Below are 23582 nucleotides of genomic sequence, written 5' to 3' on the forward strand. Positions count from 1 at the left end.
AGACGCCGGATGGTGGACCAGAATCGCCTCGAAGCCGTACGGAAGTCTTTCTCCATGGCCTCTCCAAACTCCTCCCACGCCCGAGTTTTTGCCTCAGGAACCACCCGAGCTGCATGTCGCTTCGCCCGCCGGTACCCATCAGCTGCTTCCGGAGTCCCACAGGCCAAAAAGGCCCGATAGGACTCCTTCTTCAGCCTGATGGCATCCCTCACCGAAGGTGTCCACCAACGGGTTCGAGGGTTGCCGCCGCGACAGGCACCGAACAACCTTGCGGCCACAGCTCCGATCTGCCGCCTCGACAATGGAGGCACGGAACATGGTCCACTCAGACTCCATGTCCCCCACCTCCCCTGGGACGTGTTCGAAGTTTTGCCGGAGATGGGAGTTAAAGCTCCGTCTCACAGGGGATTCCGCCAGATGTTCCCAGCAGACCCTCACAACACGTTTGGGCCTGCCAGGTCTGACCGGCTTCCTCCCCCACCACCGGAGCCAATTCACCACCAGGTAGTGGTCAGTGGACAGCTCCGCACCTCTCTTCACCCGAGTGTCCAAGACATACAGCCGCAGATCCGATGAAACGATGGCAAAGTCGATCATCGAACTGCGGCCTAGGGTGTCCTGGTGCCAAGTGCACATATGGACACCCTTATGCTTGAACATGGTGTTCGTTATGGACAATCCATGACGAGCACAGAAGTCCAACAACAGAACACCCCTCGAGTTCAGATCGGGTGGACCGTTCCTCCCAACCACGCCCCTCCAGGTCTCACTGTCATTGCCCACGTGAGCGTTGAAGTCCCCCAGCAGAACAAGGGAGTCCCCAGGAGGAGCACTCTCCAGTACCCCCTCTAAGGACTCCAAAAAGGGTGGGTAATCTGAACTGTCGTTCGGCCCGTAAGCACAAACGACAGTCAGGACCCGTCCCCCCGCCCATAGGCGGAGGGAGGCTACCCTCTCGTTCACCGGGGTAAACCCCAACGTACAGGCGCCGAGATGGGGAGCAACAAGTATGCCCACTCCTGCCCAACGCCTCTCACCTTGGGCAACTCCAGAGTGGAAGTATGTCCAGCCCCTCTCAAGGAGACTGGTTCCAGAACCAGAGCCATGCGTCGAGGTGAGACCGACTATTTCTAGCCGGAACCTCTCGACCTCACACACTAGCTCTGGCTCCTTCCCCACCAGAGAGGTGACATTCCACGTCCCAAGAGCCAGCTTCTGCAACCGAGGATCGGACCGCCAGGGTCCCCTCCCTTGGCCGCCACCCATCACACAATGCACCCGACCCCTTTGGCCCCTCCCACGGGTGGTGGGCCCATGGGAAGTATATATATATATATATATATATATATATATATATATATATATATATATATATATATATATATATATATATATAAATGTTGTTTTTTTTTTATTAGCCTTTTTAATTGTGTTAAATGAAATACCAAAGAAATCACATTTACTCTAAGTATACACAGACATGTTGTTGATCTCCTCTGGCAGCTTTAACAGCCTCCAGTCTCAACCTGCAGCTCCAGCTCAGCCCTCCTCTCTTCAGGCAGTTTGCTCCGTTCTACTCCACCAGGTTGGATGGAGATGTCTGTCAGCCATGTTCACCTCTCTCCAGAGATGTCCAATCAGATTCATGTCTGGACTCTGGTTTGGCCCCTCCAGGACGTTCACAGATTGGTTCTGAAGCCTTTCAGAAGTGGAGGTCATGTGCTTTGGAGTCGCTGTCCGTCGCCCCGGGTCTGAGGTGAGGACGCTCCGCAGCGGGTTTTCATCCAGGATGTTTCTGGCGTTCACACCAGACAGTTCAGCCTTTGCCTTATGAGACCAGAGAATCTTGTATGTCCTGTTCTGAGATTCTTCAGGTGCCGCTTGGTGAACTCCAGACTGGCTGCATTGATGCTGTTATTAAGAACTGGCTCTCTGGCCACCCTAGCACACGGAGCGCGTTGTCCTTCTGGAAGCTTCTCCTCTCTCCACAGAGGAACAGCTCTGACAGCGGGACCATCAGGTTCTTGGTCTCCTCCCTGACTGAAGCCCTTCAGCTCTGAGCTGATGGCTCAGTTCAGAAGGCAGCGGCTCCAGGAAGAGTCCTGCTGGCTCCAGACTTCCTCCAACTGACCAATGATGGAGGTCGCTCAGCTCACTGGGACCTCCAAGCAGCAGGAATTGTACTTTCCAAAAAATAAAACACAGCAGTATAAGGTATCACTAACTTTTATTGCCAATAATAGTTCGATCAGCACGTGACCACCACAGCAGTTTTAATCTGGGGGTGACATCAGCCTTCAGGACCGCGGACAGCTCCGGCTCTGAGCTCAGACCTTTGGTTTACCAGCAGAAGCGGAATAAAGATAAAGCAGTGTTAGCATCATGCTACAGGCTTCACATAAAGGCTGCAGCTGGTTAATACTCCACTAATACGGCTTTGTTAACAAGCCGCCTGGCCCGTTCCGTCCCTGCTCCTGTTTCCGGTCTGTGTCTGTGGAGTGGAGCAGAGGTAAAGCTGTCACATGATTGCTGCGGCCGCTCAGCAGCAGCAGCAGCAGCAGCAGCCGGGGCTCCGTGGAAAACACACGGCTTTGTTTCCCACCCAGCATCCCCCCCACCCGACACACACACACACACACACAACACCTCCTCCACCGCCGCATCTCTGCCTCTAGTCATGCCATGGATACTTTGTGGCAATACCAGTTCCGAATCATCCTGCTGGGGGACTCCACCGTGGGGAAGTCGTCGCTGCTGAAGCGCTTCACGGACGGGATTTACAGCGACGTGGCGGATCCCACGGTCGGGGTGGATTTCTACGCCCGCTCGCTGGACATCGAGCCCGGGGTGAAAATCAAGCTGCAGCTCTGGGACACGGCCGGACAGGAGCGGTTCAGGTACGACTGGGATCAGATCTGATGTGAGTGCTGAGCCGCGACGCAGCAGCCATCATGAGCCAGGTTTAGGTCCGATAATGCGGGGCCTGCGTGTGGCAGCTCGCCCTGTGTGCTCATGTTTTCACCCAGACCGGCCCTCTGCCTCGGTGTGGAGAACGAGGCTGTGAGGACAGACGGCCCGGCCGGGGGAACAGCAGCAGACACGCAGCACTTCATTCGCGGATGATGGGGAGTCTACTGTTATTAAGGCCGCGGGTTGAATCCCCATCATCCCGTCCCTCGGTCTCCAGGGCAACGCCAAAGTCAGAGCTAATCTAGATTTGTGTGACTATTGCAGCAGTCAGCCAGCTGTTGCTGCTTGTGATGCCTGCTGGGCTGTCGGACAGAAATGACTGTTTTTAAGAAGCAGCTCCGCTCTTAGATCTGCTTTTTCTTTTGAAGGTGTTTCCCATCAGGCTTCACTCCGCTCAAGGAATCCACTCGGTTTTTTCTTCTTTTTTTTTTTCTTTTCATGTAATGTTGTTTACCCAGAAAAAAACAGAATTCAGGCTGTTTGTTTCCCAGAATTCATCATCTGGCAGTTTTAGCTTCACCTGCGGTTCTGTAAAAAAGCAAACAAACAAAATAAATCTCATATTAAGCACCTTTTGCTGTGCAATTATTAATCAGTTAACATTAACCCCCCCCCCAAACACACACACACACACACAGAAGAGCAGGGTGCAGCCTCTGAAAGAGCCAACGGTACATAGATGTTTTAGTTATAGACAGCAGGAGTTAGCAGAAAAAAATGCTCCAAATATTTGGAGAACATTCCCAGTTTTCCCCAAAACAAGCTGCAGTTCTGAAATGTACCTTTGAGTTTCTACATCTAAGTATCAGAGCAGCATTGACCTGTAAAATGAGAATAACTTCCACCTCTTCCTGCTAATTATTATTATTCTTTATTTAATCAGGTAAACCCCGTTGAGATCTAGATCTCATTTTCAAGAGGGACCTGGGCAAAAGATTTGCAATACATAGCAACCTGGCTACAAGATAAAAACAATTAATACATATGCACAAGTAAATCTGCTAATGTTGGGAAAATATAACAGCCAGAATATGGAAATATAGAATATGGGGGAAAAAAAATTGGTTAGTGGAATCCACTGCAGGATGTCTGTTAGTCTGACTTTGTCCAGACTAGTCTTAGACCCACAAATGCATTAGCATATCTGTGAATAAAATGGCAGCTCTGCTAAGAAAAAGAGGTAAAAATGAACACATCTTTTATTTTAGCAGCAAAATCTCACACTGAAAACTGTAGAACAATACAACCTTTCACTCGAAATGATATTAAATCCAGTGGGGAAAGCACTCCATGTTAGAAAAGAATTGGGGTTATTTGTTTGTTTTTCAAAAAAGTCACTAATGTCAATTCTTAAGGCTGTTTAAAAAAATAACCCCATCTGAAGTATTTTTATTGTCTATATATGCTCCATATGTAACGTTGAGGTAACGATGTTTGTAAAGCCGTAGTAACACATCCAGATCTCTGAGGGCCTGTGAGAACAGCAGCTGTGTTTTGTATTAACTGTTACAATAGTCCAGCCTACTTGTGATAAATACATGGCTTAGTTTTTCAGAGTCACCCATTGATAGAAAATGTGTTAACCTTAACATGAATGACAACAGGAAGATTCATCCACATTTCCAAACTGAATCACTGTTTGTTTTTACAACCAAATTCCATGTTTCATTTCTGCATTTAGCAGACAGTGAACTGAGAAAGACTTAAAGTTTTGTGCTTGACATTTTGCACCAAAGTGATGTGTTTCTATCTTATTTGTATTTAAAAGGGACAGTATCATATAAAACTGACTTATTTGACATCATGCTATAATTTTATTCCGTCATCAAAAACATACCTGGAGCGTTACCTTGATCCTTTCACGCATGTTTGAGAAATCCTTTAATCTCCATGGCAACCATTCAGCTGTGCAAAAGGCCTGAGCGGACCTAGCCCCGCCTTTGCAGCTCACTCCTCCTCTGAGCTGCAGAGTTTCTGTCTCACAGAGCATCTCATCCAGACGGCGTCTCAACATGTTGTTTGTCCTGCACTTCTTCCTGTTAGCAGACTACATACATCAACTCACAGGCCCATTTATTGATGTCATTCTTAAACTATGAACCGTAGTAGTGCTGCATTTAGCGTAGCACACCTGCTGCCATCTTACATTGTGGAAATGCTGACACAGTAATCACTATAAATATCAGGAATACAGACTAGGAAGCTGCAGAGAGCTGGAACATGCCATAATGAAACTCTGGTGAAGTCACACATATACCGCATGTAGCGTTACCATGACAGCCAGTTCAGATGGTACAACAGATGGCATTCACCCAGTTGAACTACATACTGCTATGAACTTCTTACCTCGGTGAATGTGCTTTTGCTGTTTTATTTAAAAAATTTAACCAACTGGAAAAGCTTGCAGCACAATTACCTAGTATTAACAGCTGGCCACAGAGTGACTTTGACCCTGTCTTAAAATCAATGTGTCTCCATAATAACCTGTAGAAACTTTAGATCCTACATCCACCCCCACTTTGGGTGTGTGTCCACCTTGTAGTGGTGCTCGGTGTGTGTCTGACTGGGTCATTCAAGTTTGCTTCTTGCTGAATTATCTAGAGGACTCAGTTGAAATCTGTTTTCTTTCTCCATTTTCTGTTTTCCTACCACAACATTACTTTTGCTTTGCGTCCTGATAACCAGGAAAGGCTAAAGGTCATAAAGTATGCGTGAGGATGTTAATTTTATGTAAACAGAAAAGACTCGTTCAATGTTAATTTTATTCAATTTAGTTTATTTACCTTATAATGTGCTGGTTCAAAAGAAGCATTTCCCAAAGGTACTTTACAAAGTAAAGGCAATTCAATTCAATACAGTCAGAATAAAAGCCAAGTACATACAGTATGTTTCAACTGATCCTAGTTATCAGCGTCATCAAATTCAGTTTATTATTCAAATTTATAAAATTAATTTTGTCGAAGGAAACTCTGCAGATTATGTCGCGTCATCGACACGTAGCGTTCACTCCTCCTGGACAAGCATGCAGCGTTGTGTCATTGACTGCAGCAATCCTTCATACAGAGCATGCATACGTAGTGACAGTGGAGAGGAAAAACTCCCCTTTAACAGGAAGAAAACTCCAGCAGCACCAGAACCAGGCTCAGTGTGAGAGGGCAACTGTCCCGACCGACTGGGAGTAAACATGAATGACCTGGTTTCAGACCAGTGGAATGGAAAAAGACACAAAAAGAAGCCTGAGTCCACAAAATCCTCTCAGAAAAAGCATTGCCAGAACCTTCATGCAGAAAAAAAAACCTCCATTGACTGACAGTGTGGGTAAGATTTTATTTCTTAATTTAGATTATTATCCCCACTGAATAAACATTCTCTAATTAGAGGTTGGATTTTTCATAGTTTCTTAGTGTGAGATCATGCCGTCTTTATCAAAGCTGATTAAGAATTTCCTTTGAAACCCACACAACACAGGCTGGTTACATTTTTTCATTCAGACCTGATAAAATGGCTTCCAAAATCGAACGAGTTGGCCTACAGCTTGTCTCTGATGTTTTAAAATATTGAGACAGGGACTGGTGTGATCTCAACCAGCTCTAGACCTGACTCAACACTTGATCTGACAAGAACTTAATCCTTGAATTGGATTGTCCTTGACTTGTTTGGAGAATCCCAGAAGAGACATCAATCTCAGACCTACACTAAAAGCAGGATTGGTAGTGCAGGAAATGTATGTGTCTCTCAAGAAATGGAGCTGAGGAAACTATTGACGTGGATTCTGCACAACTTTGATTTGTCTATTACTAGACAACGTGACTTTATTTTTATTTCCCTAAACCCCCTACCTCAAATAAGTTTCTTAGACTTTCTTTCACTCATTTTAGGAGTGAAAGAAGGCAGTTTGTTTTCTACAGCACACCAATACATAAGCTCTGCTTTGACGAAGAATAAATTTGTTCTGAGTTATGGATTAATCAATAATTTCTTTTTTCTCTAGGTCTATCACAACATCATACTACCGCAACTCTGTTGGGGGACTTCTAGTCTTTGACCTCACCAACCGCAAGACCTTTGACCATGTGAGAGAATGGCACAAGGAGGTGAGCGAGCACATCCTGCCCCACCACATGGTCTACATTCTCATCGGCCACAAGAGCGACCTCAACAAGGACCGCAAGGTGAGCCGGGATGAGGCTGAGCAGCTTGCCGCCGATCTGGGAATCCGCTACATCGAGACGTCGGCTAAGTGCAACAGCAATGTGGACCGGGCGTTCGAGCTGCTGACCAGAGATATCTTCGAGCTGATGAAGATGGGGGAGATCGTTACCCGTGATGGCTGGGATGGCGTTAAAAGTGGCCTCACTGCAAAGGTCCTCTACCCGGGTGATGACGAAGAGGAACTTGCGACTGCTTCCCCCGAGAAGGGCTGCCACTGCTAACTGTTGATACTTTGTGTTCATAAACTGTCCCATCGCACTGAGATCTCACTTTGTCTTGCGGCCATCCATAGAAACCAGACCACTCCTGGTCAGCACCCTGTGATGTAGCCACTGTTCCTTCCTTACTTTGTGACTTGTGCCCTTGTCTTTGTTTGGGTCACTCTAAGAGCTGAGATTATTGCAAGGAAATGTGCATTCCAGTCTTATTGGCAGGTGGAATCTATATAGTGAGGCATAACACCAGGTGCACAGAGCTTTACCCAATGTGAAAAACAGAACCTAGCCATATGCCCTTCTCTCAGTACAGGAGCAACCGGACTTATGATTGTAAGGTCTACCTGTCAAAGTTTGTGCAATGTTTTGCCTACACTCTGTTGTAACTCTCGTAGATAATAAAAACTATAGAGATGGCGTACAAAGAGATCACAGGAAGCTGTTGGAGTTGATAGTGTAAAGAGACATAGCATCCTGCAATAAGTCTAAATCGGTGTGCTGCTCCTCCTGTTATTGTAAACTGTGTGCACTAACACCAAACCGATTTTAAACCTTTAATCATCTTGTAAATAGATGCATACCATCAATATCTGAGAATATTTGTAGTTAAGATGTTTACATACAAATAGACCATGGTTCTGAAGGTTCGTGGTTCCATTTAAGGCATCTGTAAATAACACTAGTAATATGATGGACACCATTAATGTCTCACTAAGAATTGGTAAAGGAAAAGATTTTTTTTTTGTTTCTTCTATAAGCATTCACTAACTTAGGGTAATATTGACAAAACTGCAACAGTTTTATTTGCACGGATGACTTTGAGAGGAAACTGGAATCATGAGAAAATTGTGAGATGCTGTGAGACTTGTTTGGTGTTTTTGTTCCCACCCACTGTGTTAAGTGGGAAAAACTGAAGGTTACACTTTTTGGAAAGATTTTCCAACCATTTTCATTTTACAAAAAATACAAGAGTAAGTAACTCGAACAAAAACTCCTTCAGCTCTCTTTTAAGCCCTTTCCGAAAGACACCGTTGAAAGCGAATGGCTTTATAGGGTGTAGTAACTTCAACTCGCCAAGTGGAGGCACTGGCAGTGTTACTTGGTGGGTGAATTTCTCATTAGGCTTCTCACCCTCTATGAAACTTGTTTTCTCTCACTTGTTACATGGCTACAAAACCTTTTCTTGCTCTACTTATTTTTAAAGATTTTCGTTCTATCATCATAAAATTAGCACACCTTTTGCAACATTTACGTTGACAAAATGTCAAGTCTTACATCGTAGAGAATCCTGTAGGTATCTTCTGTGGGTGGGTCTACACAGTTATGAGCAAACTCAATTCATGTACTAAAAGGTGTGAATATACGCTAATTATGCTGAATAAAGGACATATTAACATTGATATATTCAGGAACCTGTTAGCTTGCCTGTTAGCAAGCTAACAGGCAAGTTTCTACTCCACTGCTCTTCACACAGGAATAACATCACGCAAAGTACATCAAAAGCTGTTATTGTTTCAGCTTTGCATCCTAATAAAAACCCTGCTTTAGGAGCCGCGAAACAATATTTTTTTGCGGCGACAACTGTAGATCTGAAAAGGTCTTTCAGTGCCAACCTGGTGTTTCCCCTTATGCCACCTTTGAGTTTTCATGTCGATAACCACTAAACATTTTGCTAAAGATTGCGACGTCATTACCCCAGCTCTGACGTAACTTTCAACCTCAAGAACATCAACATGTGACGCTCAGGTTCATTCCTCTGTTTTGGGTTTCTTGTCATGGCGGTGTTGCACTGCCACCTGCAGGTCTGGCATGGTTACTGCAGTGTTTTGGATCATTTTCAGGACTTTCGAAACGATGTAATGTTCATGCGATGTTTTTTTTGGAATCAACGTATATCTTGACAAGGTCTGAGATAATATTTGATGGTTCATTCAGGTCTTTTTTCATTGACTGCTATTCTGAGCTATTCTTTGAACTTGCTTGCGTTTAGAAAGCAATCTGTTGAAAGTGATTGGTGCAAGTCTCCAAACAGAAGTCTATCCACTGTGTTCTTCCTTTTAGTTTGATGGTCTAGCTAACAATGACTGCTATGGGATCAATTCTTTTAACTTTAGCTTTAAGGTAACATATTAACTAGCCAACTAATATGTTACCAAATTAAACGGGCTGTTTTCTACTGCTTTTTGTCATTTGCAGACTTCTGATATATGACAAATAAGTATACTAGCAAAGTGTCAAAGTGTCACTTTCCCTCTTTGAAGTATCCTTTAAGTATACTTCTGGGTCTATTTCTCCATGTGTGTGAGGCTCAAGTAAGATGTTTCTGCTTCAATTCTTCAAGGTAAAACTGACAAGAAGCTTTCTTATAGTGGGATGTGAACTTATTCCTCTTGTTAAATCTTGCAAGAAGAAAAAGTTAAATGTTTCATCAACATTTAAAATTGTTGCTATTAATGTATTCTCAAAACCCAAACTATGTCTTATTAGTCAAGAAGGAAGATGATTTTTGCACCTTAATTGTAGAAAAAATACTTATTTGTTGGGATTTCTAAATTATATTCTAAAGTATATCAACTTACTGTTAAAGTTACTAGGGGTGTACCAATAACTCAGGCTTGATTTCCCTCATTTCCAGCGATCCGTGATTAACTGATACTTACATATGAAGCTGATTTTGTCCACTGATCTTATCTACCTCGGTAAAGGTCTAAAAATCAGCCACTGTTCTCTTTTTCTCTGCCACATGAGAGGTTTGACTGACAGACTGGCCCACCAGATCATATCTGCATGTTTGCAATTAAGAATAGTTACTCTACTGTTGCCAAATCAGTGACTTTCTTGCTATATTTAGCAACATTTCAAACAAAAAAATCGGTATTGGCCAAAATTGGAATGGCCAGGTCAGGTTTCTTAAAGACTGCCAATCTGTGATCAGCCAGAAAACTGCAATTGGTGCACCCCTAAAAGTAACCCAAAACTCATAACTAATTTAAGCAGCACACTTCCTTCTGCAATGCCATACTCAGCGAAGAGTGAAATGTAATTACAACAAAGCTGCAGTTGCAAATGTGACATGCAGCCTTCCCTGGTTTGAGAATTCCTTCTGGACTAAAGAAGTTTTAAACAAACAGCTTGATAACCCAGAACTCTTAACTTGGGAATTCACTCGTCTTCGCTAAACTTTCTCAACCAAACACAAGCTTGCCAGACATTTATTCTGTTCTATAATATAGAATATTTAGTTAATTCAGCATACAAATGTTATAGCACAGTGTAAGATAAGGATGATAGTATGCTACATCTGCAGCATCCCTTTATTTTTTACTCTTACACCCAAATTCACTTTTCTATATATTTTTATTCATGTATATTATATACAGTATAATATGTTCTGAGTGCACAGGAAGACTTTATCTTACAGGTTCTTTGCCTTGATAGATTCCATTTAAATGAGTATTTCTGACTTTCCTTTTCCCTTGTCTCCTCCTTTATACAGGGTCAAACTGCACATGATGAAAAACATGTTGCCATTCTTTACTGAATCCATCATTTCAATCTACTGGTCTCTTTACCCAACTGTTCAATTTATTAACCAAAGCAGATAAAGATGGCCACTTTTTTCACTGAAGAATGATCAAATGTTATTTCTGAAAGACTTCCTTTTTGAATCAAATGCCTCTTTAGCCACCAATGGGAATCAACTAAGAGTAACATTGAAAATAATGTCTCAAGTCTTATTATTACATTAGGTGTGATGTAGGCGATGCAAATCATTGTCACTTTCCACTGCAAACCCAGCTTCTCTTATCAGGTAACGTGTAAGAAGAAGTTATGTTTTTACAGAAATCTGCATGTTTGGCTTTGAAGTGTGATAGGAGAATATTGTTGCCATTCATACATATGTGTGGGGGTTGAATCTAGAGCTAGAGGCAGCCTTACATAGCAGCATTTATGCTCAGTCCAAGGATGAGTACTGGAGAAAACGTTGGAACAGCATCTGCTAAGCCATGCCAGTTAAGTTTTGAACTACACTTCATTTTTAAAGTGATTAGGCTACATATACATATTCATAATTATTTTAAGATCAGCTTAGATTCAGCAATAGTATTAACTGTATAACTACTAGCTGACGAATCAGTTTAGGAAGTGAGAACAAGAAAGTGTCTCAGTCAGATTTTGCTAAGGCTAGTTTAGCACAGCTGGAGTATTTTTTCAGATTCTATAATGTCACTTTATTTTAAAGTTGTTTTTTTCTGGTAACAATCACGCGTTTCTTAATTAGTCACCAAACTTTTTTTTCAGTTAGCACAAGGCTTTGAAGAAGAGAAAATGTTAAGATTCTCATATGTTGTACAAACTGTTTGGTCTAAATCACTTTTCATAAAATGCACCGGTGGAACTAAATCACATAAACTCTTCAGAGGTTAGAATTCATGACTTAGCTTTTTTTTATTTGTCACTTAAAAGAGTTTTTGGGGGTGATGTAATCTCAGTGACTGATAAAAGAATAAATAAATAGATGTTCAATATATCATATTTGGACTGGTTACTTGGAGCTCTCCTACACCCATCATCACCAACACTCACATACATATGAGTTTGCATTTCAGTCTTTATTGGAATTTATTAACTTGAGTGGCCTAATCCAAACCCTAACCTTGCCCAATACTGATATACATCTCAGTCTACAGGTTAAGATATACGGGCGATGTGTTGCAGATACTGCACTGCCTTTCAATTTCCACTTAGCCTGTCCAGTGGACAAATTGCACAAGTCATCCGATGTGAAAACTAGACTTTTGTGTATGTAAGGGTTACCATTCTTATTAAGGTATGTGATTCAACTCAATTATATTCATATATATACATATATATAATTCATATGATATTGTGGCATATAAAAGTATTCATACACACTGAACTTTTTCTGATTTTGTTGCATTATGACCACAACCTATAGTGTATTCTGTTTTTTTGCATTATCCAGCACCATCAATACTAAACAACTTTTTGCTGCAATTACTGCTGCAAGTCTTTTAGGTGATATGTCTCAGCCAGCTTTGAATGCCCACAAATTTTTGAAATTTCTCTTCACAAAATAACCTGAAGTGGACATATCATGCTTTAAACTCCTTCCTTTTCATATGCAAACCATTCACTTATGGTTTATATAAAGTAGATCAACAATGCTTTGGTCTGAATTCCTCATTTCTGTAGCTCCACAGACTCCTCCTGAGGCCACAGCAATTTGTTGTGCTGTGTTTTTTTTATGTGAATGACAGATTTCATGCCCTGCTTACTATTATTATATTGGGTTTTATTGTTTATCAATAAAACTTGCTATTAATTTGATCAGTCACCATAAAGGGGTGAATAAAAATGTCTATAGATGCAATCACTTTTTTTATGTTACAATTAATTTAATATTTTTATTTGACCTTGTTATGTAGAAACCTGTTTTAACGTTGACATTAATAGATGGTTTTCTATTTATTTTTCACAATTGATTTGTGAAAGTGGCAAAAAGGGTAAAACATTCAAGAAGGTGAATAGATTTTTTAACTGATGCTGTAGCCTCAGTTAAAATAAATACGCAGTTTCAACATACTTTTTCAACCCTATCAATCACAACATGCTGTTTATAAATTAGAATGGTATAATGTCTGAGAATTGGTGCTGAATTGGATTGAAAAAAATACAGGACAAACAGGAGGCCATTTGTGCTTATGAGTGATTATGAATCACTTCTTAAATCACAGATCACAAATACGGTATTCCTTCCTACTATTATGAAAACATTTTGTGTTTATTTCTGAGAAGGCTGAATGAGGAATAGTCTCAGTGTAGTGTATGTTAGTGAACATTTTTTTGTATTTAAACCGGGTCAGACCTTGTTGTTTTGTCCAGTCATGATTGAAGTAAACTAATAAACTAAGTTAAATTTGAAGGATTTTAAGACTTTAGTATTTTTGATCATGTTTAGTTATTGTATTTTCTGCCACTAACACGAGTGAAAGTATAACAACTTCCACAATTGTGAAAATTTCCTTTCATGATGATAGTCACTTTTTAACAGTCGTTTTAAAGATTTTTTTTTTATAAATTCACCTAAACACTGCGTCGGCCGAACACAACCAATAGCATAGCAAGAGTGAAAAGGGTCACGCCTTTTCTTTACCCATCATGCGTTTCGGATGGTTTACTTTGCTATAGAAATAGAAAAAAATATATAGTATAAACATTTATTATAACATTAAACCAGAAAACTAATAGTTTTATTAACGTTGTGAGACACCATCAATTTTCATGATTAGCTATTTTGACGACGGTGGAAACGTCGAAACTCTAAGTGAGACAGATAATCCCAGTGATCATAAACACGTGGTCAACACGAGCTCATATTAAAAAGGGCTTCTGTCGTGATTGACACAGGGAGGGTGAGGGAGTCTCATCCTCTTTGCGGAATCGCCATCAAGAGATTTCGGAAGCATAATTTTTAAAATCTGAGGCTGCTGGTAACCATTTGTTTCGGCGCCTCCACTCTCTATGTGAAGAAACATTTCATGCGAGTCATAAACAGTTCGTGCTGAGCTGCGGTTCACTTTATACTATGATGTGACAGTGCTAACACACTTAGGCTTACTTCTGTTGCGTTTGACATCAATGATTTCATCGGAACCTGTAGTGGTGACTGTGACACAATCCCGTAAATAAGGGTATAAAACGTAACAGATCACCGCACCTAACAATCTGCTCATTTGCATGAAAGTGTTATATTGTGGGAGTCGTTCAGTCCCGTCTGATGAAGTGAATTTCTGACATTGTTGCCTCTCGCAAGTGAGCTTAAAACAGGGCGAGCGCTGTTTAGCAGGAAGTACGGCTACAACAGTCAAGTACGCATGCGCCGAAGCTCCCCACAATCTAGGGATGTGTTTGTCTTCATAAAACGGTAAGGACGGGCCTTTTTCCACAATGTGAATTTTAATATGTATCACTGCAGAGTAACATTGTTCCAGCGACACAAACGGTGATTTTAGCCGCAGAGGTTAGCTTAACTCGCGGAAGGGGTTCAGTCAGCCAGCCTCGCGCAGAATGGAGGGGCAACGCCGCCGTCGCCGTGCCGTTGTTTGCTGTACGTGCCGCCGCACAGGGAGACGTCATTTTGAGGGGGAGCGGAGAGTTAAAATGCAGAGTTACGAGGGGACGTACGGTTCATAGACAAGCGGCACGTAGCCGTCACACTTTAAATGCAAAGGTTTACCCGTCTCGGACGGTGGAGTTCTGTAGTATTGTCCAGCTTCCTACATATGAAACGACGCTGCTGCATTAGCTGTAATGGCTACCACCAAACCGAGACTGTGTAGCTCGGTGGTTCTAAACGACTCACATTTGGGTTTACTTTTGAGGCGATGACAGTCCGACAACTTCTGGAGATACAAGTCTTAATATTTAACTAGAACGGATAGCTTTAGGTGTCGTGTGGCCTGAGAGATTGAACGAAAATAGTCAAATTTCCCCTCACTTAGAGCTAAACTGCGGTTTTATAACCCCCACCCCCCGCTGCGCGTGGAGAACCCACTACCCACGCGCGTTCAAACTGACATATTAAAGTTTTAAACTTAAATGCAATATGTCGCTATTTTACATCTTGTCATTTGGTTTAAACAGCCCTAACATGGACAATATGAAACTATACTCAGAAAATAATACGCTTTTAGTATTAGAAACTATGACCTCATTTTGTGCCAGTCTTCACACATTTACTCAAACGTCACAACTAATATCTCCTAAACGACAAAGGCGACACAGACTTTGTGAAAGTATATATGGAGGAGTCAACGTGAAGCTTTCAAACCTCAGAACACTACCAGCTGTCTTGCACGGGAGTGGCAGTATCATGCTGCGAGGCTGTTGGATTGAACAATAACCTAGAAGGACAACCTCCAAATTCCTAAAAGTAGTCTGTAGATTAGGGGGAAACACACAAATGAGTTAGAACATGAAACGTTCTAATAATTGTTGGAATTTTGTCCTTTCAACCTGGAAAAAGAGGGGTTCAAATAAAACATTAAAAAGCCCAGAAAACCCTAAACACTTAAGATGCTAACAAAACTAGTAGCTACATCCTTGCTAATTAGGACGTTGATTGGCTCAACTTGATTTTCAAGAATTAAAAAATAAAATTACCAGAATAAAGTCATAAAATTCCAAGAAAAGATTTACGAGAATAATACTCAAATAAAGTCATAGTATGAAGAGAATAAACACATATTATAACTTTATTCCTGTAATTTAATTGCTTTATTTTTTTATTAGTATTGAATTATTCCTTGGAGCAATACATTTATACGGATTTAAACTACTGCTAATTTCACTGTAATTAATAAATATACACATTCAAAAGCTAACCATTATATTCTTGATAGTTATTGATCAAACTTTAAGATTTTAGAGTACATGCATATGGTAATATTCATATCGCTTGAACGTTTCTAAGTTTTATCATCTTACAACCATAAACGTCACAGTATTTATTGGCATTTTCATGACCAACCCAAAGTAGTGTTTTTTTTTATTTTTTATGAAAAAGCTCTTTGTTGAGGAAGCAGCAGCAGGCCTTTGAGTTAGAATGTTTCAGAAATTCGCACATTTGAGTAAATTGGATTAAATCTTTTTGCAAAAAAACTTCAAGCTTGGTTAAATTGGATAGAGACTATCTGTCAACATCGATTTTCAATCCTTGGCACAGATTCTCAATCTGGACTTTGCATTTTAGTACATGCCTAAAGTGTGTTTCAGATCCCTTTTGCTGAGACCTGTTAGTGCAACCAGCTGCCTTCAGAAACCACCTCAGTAACAAAGAGTTCATGTCTTTGTAATGTAATCTGAGTAGACAACAGTAGAGAACAACCAGCATCTTGAAGATCCAGGTCTGGATTTCAACATGGGTGACTGAGTAAAGTGTATACTGTATGTTGTGCCTCCCATTACAGATGTTGCACAAATGCTTCCACCCACTCTAGTGTTCTGTTGTGAGAGCAATGGCAAACACAAATGAGGTGACGGTGTCTGTGGGGGACATGGTGATGGTGAAGAATGAGGATGAAGGTGATTCAGATGACCCCAATAAGACTCAGGTCATCCTGCAGCTCCAGCCTATCAGCACTGGGTATGTACTACAACCAGGATTCTTACGAAATCTACATTCCAGAACTATAGACTGCCTTAAAGTCGTCAACATGCACAAGTTGGTTATGATACTGTGTTCCAAAGTGAAGATATGTGAATTGTCTTCTTCTGTAGTGATGAGTCAGCTGAAACCGATGCAGCTGTTATGGCTGTAGAAGCTCAATCAGGTGAGAGGTTGTCAAAAATAATTAATGCCCAGGAAAAATGGCACAGATGTTTTTGTCTCTAAAAGTTTGTTTCTTTCCTACAGAGCAGACAGAGGGGGATGATGTTGAAATTGGCTGTCCTATAACCTGTGGGGACTGTAAAGCTGTGTTGCTTGTGAAAAAATTTGTGTGCCCTGGAATCAACGTGAAATGTGTTAAGGTATATTGAAGCCTAATGCTGTAAAATCCTGCAAAGTCACCAAAATGAGATAAAATTTTAAAGTTAGCATGTGGGTTATGCTTGCTTTAGCAAATACTGTTCTGTTGGATCACATAAACGTATTCCATTCAGTATGCATACTTCACTTTTTAAGCTAAAATGAGCTAAAATTCTGTTAGCTCAAATGCTGCTTACTATCCTTTTGACTTACATTAACTTGATCTATCTAGTATGCAAACAACATGTAAACCAAAATTAGTTAAAATGCTAGTGTTGGCTAAAATGCTGACATTAGCATGACTTAAATTAACTTAGTCAATCTAATGTGCCAGCAGCTATATGTAAAATAAAATTAATTCAAATGCTAATACTAGCTAAAATGATAACATAATCATGTGGACAATCACTAGCATGTTGACTATCATTAGCTGATTCTAATCATGACAGCTAAGTTCTACTATTAGCTCAAATGCTCACAGTAGCATGTAAGCCTGCTGACTTAAATTAACAATTTAAGTCAATTTAGAATGCTAACAGCTATACGTAAACTAAAATCAGTTAAAATGCTAGTGTTAGCTAAAATGCTAACTTAAGCATGTGGGCTATCACAAGTCTGTTGACTACTATTAACTGATTACATCTATAACTAAAATTAGCTCATAGTCTATAGCGTGTTAACTGTTGTACTGCTGTTTTCTGCAGTATGAAGACCAGTTGATCAGTCCAAAGCAGTTTGTGCACCTGTCTGGAAAAGCCACTCTGAAAGACTGGAAGAGAGCCATCAGGATGGGGGGAGTCATGCTAAGGTGAGGGCAGGGGGTCAGAAAACAGGTGATACAACACAGCATGGGTACCTTATTGTTTGCCTCTTTCTGTTGTCGCATTTAGAGCAAGCTCACATATGACTTGTGCATTGAAAATGACAAGCTCAGAGGAGAGACTGTTTCCTTGTTCTTTCAGCTTTCCCTGTTTGTACCCTGCAGGAAAATGATGGATTCAGGTCAGCTGGACTTCTATCAGCACAGCACCCTGTGTACCAACACATGCCGCAGTACCAAGTTTGACCTATTAATCAACAACACTCGCTTCCCTCCGGACAGTACCGGCCTTACTACGCCCACATCCTCTCAGGGTGAGAAGGCTCAGATTTAACAGACTGCTGTTGTTTATTCGCATATTTAACAATTATTCAGGAAGTTTGTTTCAGTTTAAAAGTTAATTGTTGCTCTAGAAGTGATGTGGTGTTTACTGTAAAAGTCACTCCCTAATGGTCGCTTCAGCTTCATGTCACTGCTTCCGACCAAAAACACCCAATCAGAGGAGGGTCTAATCACTGTTAATCAACTTCATTTACTCATGCTAATGGCAGAGAAACAACTTAGAGTTACAGGAAAACCATTTATTTGGTGTCATTGCTGGCCATGCTAACTAGCCTTAGCATTCACAACATGCTGTGCTAGTAGAGAGGGAGGAGGGGAGGAGGAGTAGGGGCTATGCAGCGATATGGAGCACTGGGAGATTTTCACAGATTATCTGTCTCATATCATACTGTGACGACATGGTGACAGTTTCAATAAATGGTTAAAATATATATATATATATTTTTTTATAAAAGTTACATTAAAGTTGCAGCTTTAATGTAAACCGTTGTGGCTGCATGGTAGTGTGGTTGTCCTGCTGGAAGAGGAACCTTCACCCCAGGCCGAATGACATACTTACCCTCTAATGTTCCAACAAAACAAGAACTGCTAGGTGTTTTCTTCCATTAATGATTGCTGCCATCCTGCCTGTAATATGCCCAGTGTGTGCTGTCCTGTGTGACCCGCAGTTCAGACGGTCCTGGGTAACGGCGGGACGGTGACTGACGATCGAGCCGAGATAATGGGCAGGAAGTTGGACTGGAGCTCCAGCTCCATGGAATCTGGAGATAAGAAGGGATCCAGTGAGATCTCAGGTCACAATGATCCGCCATGAACTGATCTCTGTTACAACAGAGGAAGTGTCAGCACTGTTTCTATCTGAATCAATGGGCACTTTTTTCACTGAGGCTTTCCTGCTTGTCCACAGAGGACACGCTGAATTTCTGGAAGGGCATTGCTGACGTGGGCCTACTGGGGGAAGTGGTGACCAACATCAACACGGAGCTGATCCAGATGCTGGACGGCGTGCTCCAGCGAAGAGAGCAAAATGCCTTACAGGACACAGGTAGGAAATCAGGCCGTCAATCAGGCCGAGGATGCTGGGCCCTGATTTACTAAAGCCGGACAGCCTGCCGGGGCTGCTCTGCTCTGAAGTGTATGAAATTATCTGAAAGAAAGAACAAACCCTGCTGCTGTTGGAAAACATCTTATGATGCTTTCAAATATGGGTTTTATAGCAGTAATGAGCAAATAATGGGTTTACTGGATACAGCAGCTTAAGTTGTTCCTCCTTTCTGACTGACCAAGTGACCCTTTGATTGGTTGCCACACTGATCCCAGATTCCTGTCTGGTAGAGGTGGCTGTACTCAGTAACCTTGCCCAAGTCTTCGGCCTGCTGGACTCGGTCAAGAAGATTCTGGAGAGGAGAAAACAGCAGACGGACCCCAGCCAGGAGCAGATCCTCAGCACCCTCTCCAGTGAGTACAGACAGAAAACTGCCAAAGACTAATGTTCATTACATCAAGGCATAAAACGTTTATAAAAAATATCTTTTTACATATTTGTTGAAATGTCATGACATTATGGTATGAGACAAATAATCGGAGAAAAAAATCGAGTTCCTCCACCTTCTCCCAGTGCTAACTAGAAACAACCTATCAGAGGAAGGAGCCGGGTTTTAGTGATGTCAATCACCTCTCCGTGTGGCGCTGCCCACCCCCACCTCTCTGTCACCCTCTTACTCTCTGCTGCGCTGCAGCTGGCACAGCCTGTTATGAATGTCAAGGATAGTTAATATGGCCACAAATGAGGTGGATAAATAGTTGTCCTGTAACGGTAAGTTGTTTCTCTGCCATTAGCACGTTGAGGAGCAAGTACATGAGGATGATTCAGTACTACTTGAGAGATTTGTTTTAGATGGCAGTCACCTTCATACAACAGATAAAATGTCTTCGGGAGATTATGACAAACAGTGTTTAGTGTTTTCACATTGACACCAAATGTATGTCATGTATGGATGGTTTTTAAACATATTCCCAAATATGTTATTGAGATTTGTCGAATGTCAGATGTGTCCTGATATAAGAGGGTAAGCTAACAAAGCTGATCTTGTGTTTCTGCAGACCTGGAAGTTCAGTTGGAAGAACAAAAAAAGCAGCAGCAGGTGCGAGCGCTGCTCTCTTCCCCTCAAGCGGCCAAAAGCAAAGCCATCGCTAAGCGTCCAACCAAGCGTCCCCGCCTCCACAGGCCGGCCTCCACCACCACCCTCCTGACGTCCCCCATCAGCCAGCAGGCCACCCTGCAGCCCCAGCAGTTCACTGTACTCTCCCCCATCTCCCTGTCCTCTGTCGGCCAGCCGTTCACCGTGGCAGGGCTGCCTATCGCCTCCTTAGCCCAGTCCTCCAACACTGTCACCCTGCTCCCTGCCGGCTCCCAGCTCTTCACTCGCTACATGGTGACCGGAGATGGAAAGGGAGATGCCATCACTTTGCACCCTTCCTCGGGCCTCACACTGGTAGGCACTACTGCAGTTCAAGACTCCAGCCAGCTTGGTACGGTGATGAGCCCTGTGGAGCTGGTGCACCTGAGCCAGCACGCCGGCGGCGCGGAGATGGTCCCCATTGAAGGTCAAGTGGTGGACGGCACCATGCTGGTGCAGCAGGAGGTGATGCAAGGGGACATGGAAGCCGGCCAGGAGCACACAGTCATCGAGATCAACCCCACCCCCGTAGAGCAAACGGTGGGGATGATGGAGCTGCAGCTGGCCGAGGAGCCGGGCAGGGAAGCCACCGCCATGGTGGTCCAGAGCGGGATTGAGGTAACCATGGCGGCGGATGCAGAGGACACACAGTGCCAGTTGCAGGAGGCACAGACTGAGGCCGTTCAGGGGCTGCAGCTGGATGCTAGCGGACAGCTATCAGGGGTGCAGATCGTGGTGATAGAGGAAAATACTCAGGATGACAACAAGGCCAAATAAGGCCAGGACGGACTCTCTGGTCACCCTCACTGCTGTGTGTTTGAAACACTCTGCAAGGTCACCCTCACTGCTGTGTGTTTGAAACACTCTGCAAAAGATTTTAATTTCACAGCTAAAAGGAGCTCAATGTTTGGGTTTGTTAATCTAAAATATGAGTCTGGTTCATTTCAACTTGGTTCTTATGCTAGAACAGTGATCTAACAGAATCCTATGGAGGTCTGTTGTTTTGATTTGACTTTGTTGGTAGATGTTTGAGCCCTCAACTCTGATCAGTTTTGCTGTTTAGAACAGCAAAGTCTAAAAAAAATCTTTATTGGTTTATTGCAAATAAAAACCTCTATCCCATTTAGATAAACCCACATGTGGGCTTCAACATCTGGCTACTGCAATACCTGTTGGGCCTAGAATCTGGGCAGCTGCACAAGGGTCCAGATTAGAGCCCAAAATGTGACCCTTTTCAAACTCCATGGAGTTGTTGTAGTGGTGTCTGACGCCCACTAGGAGTGCCCTGATCTTCACTCACTGACTGTTGGATGCTTCAGCAACCATCCAATAACTTCTGTTCCACTTCTGATGGAACCAAGCAATTCTTTCTTTCTGATTAAAAATGTCAAACATTGAGATGAGAACCAAGTTGTACTAAATCAGACGTGTGAACAAGCAGAAGATTGGAGGTGACTTTACATCGGTGGTGCCCAAAGTGGGTCCTGGAGGGCCGGCATCTTGATGTTTTAATTCTCTCCCTGGTTTAACACACCTGCATCAACTGAGGCTCATTAGAAGGTCTAAGAAGAAAATTGACGTGGTGAGAAGGTTGTTGCTACCACCAGGGAGAGAACTAAAACATGCAGGATGCTGGCCCTCGAGGGCCGACTTTGGGCACCACTGCTCTACATGTTAGCCCAGCTGGGTGCCTCTCTCTCTGCTCTCCATAGGACTTATTACCAAGAACAGTGTTGGTGTTGGTGAACCGCCTTGTTTCATGTGGGGTTTTCAGCCAGGTTCAGTTGTTTTTTTTGTTTTGTTTTTTGTTTGTTTTATTTTGCACTGTGTGATGTCTTTAAGGACTTTTGGACGATGTAGACATTTCTTCAGAATGTGGCCCCGTTTCTTGGGGCATCCCAAGTGTTTTTGTCTTCACAGGTTGATCTCCTCACCGGGCCCACAGTGGTTTCCTCACCTGCTCCCGATCTTCCGTTCCTCTCAGTGTGATAAACTGTCTGAGCTCAAGAGCCAACAGTAAGGTTAGGAACTGAAAGAACGGACATGCCTGATGTCTGACTTGCCTGTAAATTACTGATATATTTATTAGTTTTCAAGCTGTAGAGGTTTGGGCTGTTTGATGTGGATGAATTAATTTAAGTTCTTTGCTACAGCTTGCACCAACAAAGACCTGTTCAATAATTTAATTTAACAAATGAGAGCATTTGCATACTGAATTTGTAATGTGTTTTAATATCAGATTAAAAGAAAGGAGCAAACTGAAAGTGTTGTTTGTGTGTTTCGCCACCAGGGTGTACCATGTGTTCACCACATGCCACACAGTGTGATGCAAAGAGCAATCTGTAGAGGAAGATGTTCATTGTGATCTTTTGAGATCAAATTTGACAATTTTAGCCTATAATACACTGTATTACAGGCTAAAATGGTACTCTCGTGCAATTGAGATAAGTATGAAGATTTGATTTCGTATTTGTAGAGACAACTTTTTCTTTGGATGGTGAAAATCTAAATCCCCAGTGCAGTACACAAGATTCTACATTGTGTAATTCCTTTAGGAATTTCTGTATTTCTCCCCCTAATCCAAATAATCCCATCATCTGCAAATAGTGAGATACCAACAGACTGAATTGCAGCCAGAATGTTAGCTTCGATTAGTTGACTCCTAGCATTAGCTTCTTACAGATTCATTGCTAGCGTCTTTATTGCATCTGTCTCTTCCAGTTGTTTTCAGTTTAGATCTGTGTTTATGCAGAAAACTCAGCATGGCTGACGTTCCCTCCACCCAGGGCTTGAACTCTAGCTTTATCCACCCAGGGCTTGTACAGGCCCTGGGTGGATAAAGGTAGAGTTCCCAAACATTGTTTTGTTGAGTTGACATTGAGTGTTAAATTCTTCCTCTTCTCCTGCAGAAGAGGAATGTTTTGCTGTGACCCACTGCAAAAAGGCTCTTGAAGTGAGTCATGTGCCATACTGTGCCGCTGATGAGGATTCTTCTTCAAAAATAAAATACAATAAAGTCATCTACACAGTGGCGTATTAGGGCCATTGCAGAGAGGGGGAAAAAAGGAGCCATTTCAGCCAGAATCTCAGAAATTTTCTTGAGAAGACTATAGAAAATGTCTCAGCTCCAAAAGTGAAAAAAAATTATTAGAAAAAACTCAGAAGTTTTGAGATTTATCTCAGAAAATTTATAGAAAAAAGACTTTCTAACAAAAAATAAATTTTTGACTTGAAACTCAGAAGTTTTCTCTTTTTTTCTAGAGAATTTATGAGATTATCTAAAATTTCCT

At 42.2% G+C, this 23582-nt stretch overlaps 2 protein-coding genes and 1 non-coding gene across 4 annotated transcripts; all 3 read left to right on the top strand.

The window, feature by feature from the left end:
* Positions 1-1597: 1597 nt before the first annotated feature.
* On the top strand, positions 1598-11931 carry rab42a (RAB42, member RAS oncogene family a). The gene is made up of 2 exons (XM_032581291.1): positions 1598-2897; positions 6962-11931. Exons 1-2 carry the CDS (start codon positions 2683-2685, stop codon positions 7401-7403), a joined length of 657 nt encoding a protein of 218 aa, XP_032437182.1. The 5' UTR covers positions 1598-2682; the 3' UTR covers positions 7404-11931.
* Positions 11932-13800: 1869 nt separating this feature from the next.
* Positions 13801-13936, top strand: LOC116731994 (U11 spliceosomal RNA). Its single transcript, XR_004341683.1, has one exon. It is a non-coding gene; the product is annotated as a U11 spliceosomal RNA (small nuclear RNA).
* Positions 13937-14210: 274 nt separating this feature from the next.
* Positions 14211-22556, top strand: gmeb1 (glucocorticoid modulatory element binding protein 1). 2 transcript variants are annotated; one of them, XM_032581548.1, is made up of 10 exons: positions 14211-14346; positions 16391-16566; positions 16701-16753; positions 16837-16952; positions 17655-17758; positions 17936-18084; positions 18781-18906; positions 19020-19157; positions 19433-19570; positions 20216-22556. In XM_032581548.1, exons 2-10 carry the CDS (start codon positions 16439-16441, stop codon positions 21067-21069), a joined length of 1806 nt encoding a protein of 601 aa, XP_032437439.1. In that variant the 5' UTR covers positions 14211-14346; positions 16391-16438; the 3' UTR covers positions 21070-22556. The 2 variants fall into 2 exon arrangements, with proteins under 2 accessions (XP_032437439.1, XP_032437440.1); XM_032581549.1 differs by having other exon boundaries at positions 19448-19570.
* Positions 22557-23582: the final 1026 nt, after the last annotated feature.

The sequence above is a fragment of the Xiphophorus hellerii genome, chromosome 13, assembly GCF_003331165.1.
Source record: "Xiphophorus hellerii strain 12219 chromosome 13, Xiphophorus_hellerii-4.1, whole genome shotgun sequence".
NCBI lineage: Eukaryota > Metazoa > Chordata > Actinopteri > Cyprinodontiformes > Poeciliidae > Xiphophorus > Xiphophorus hellerii.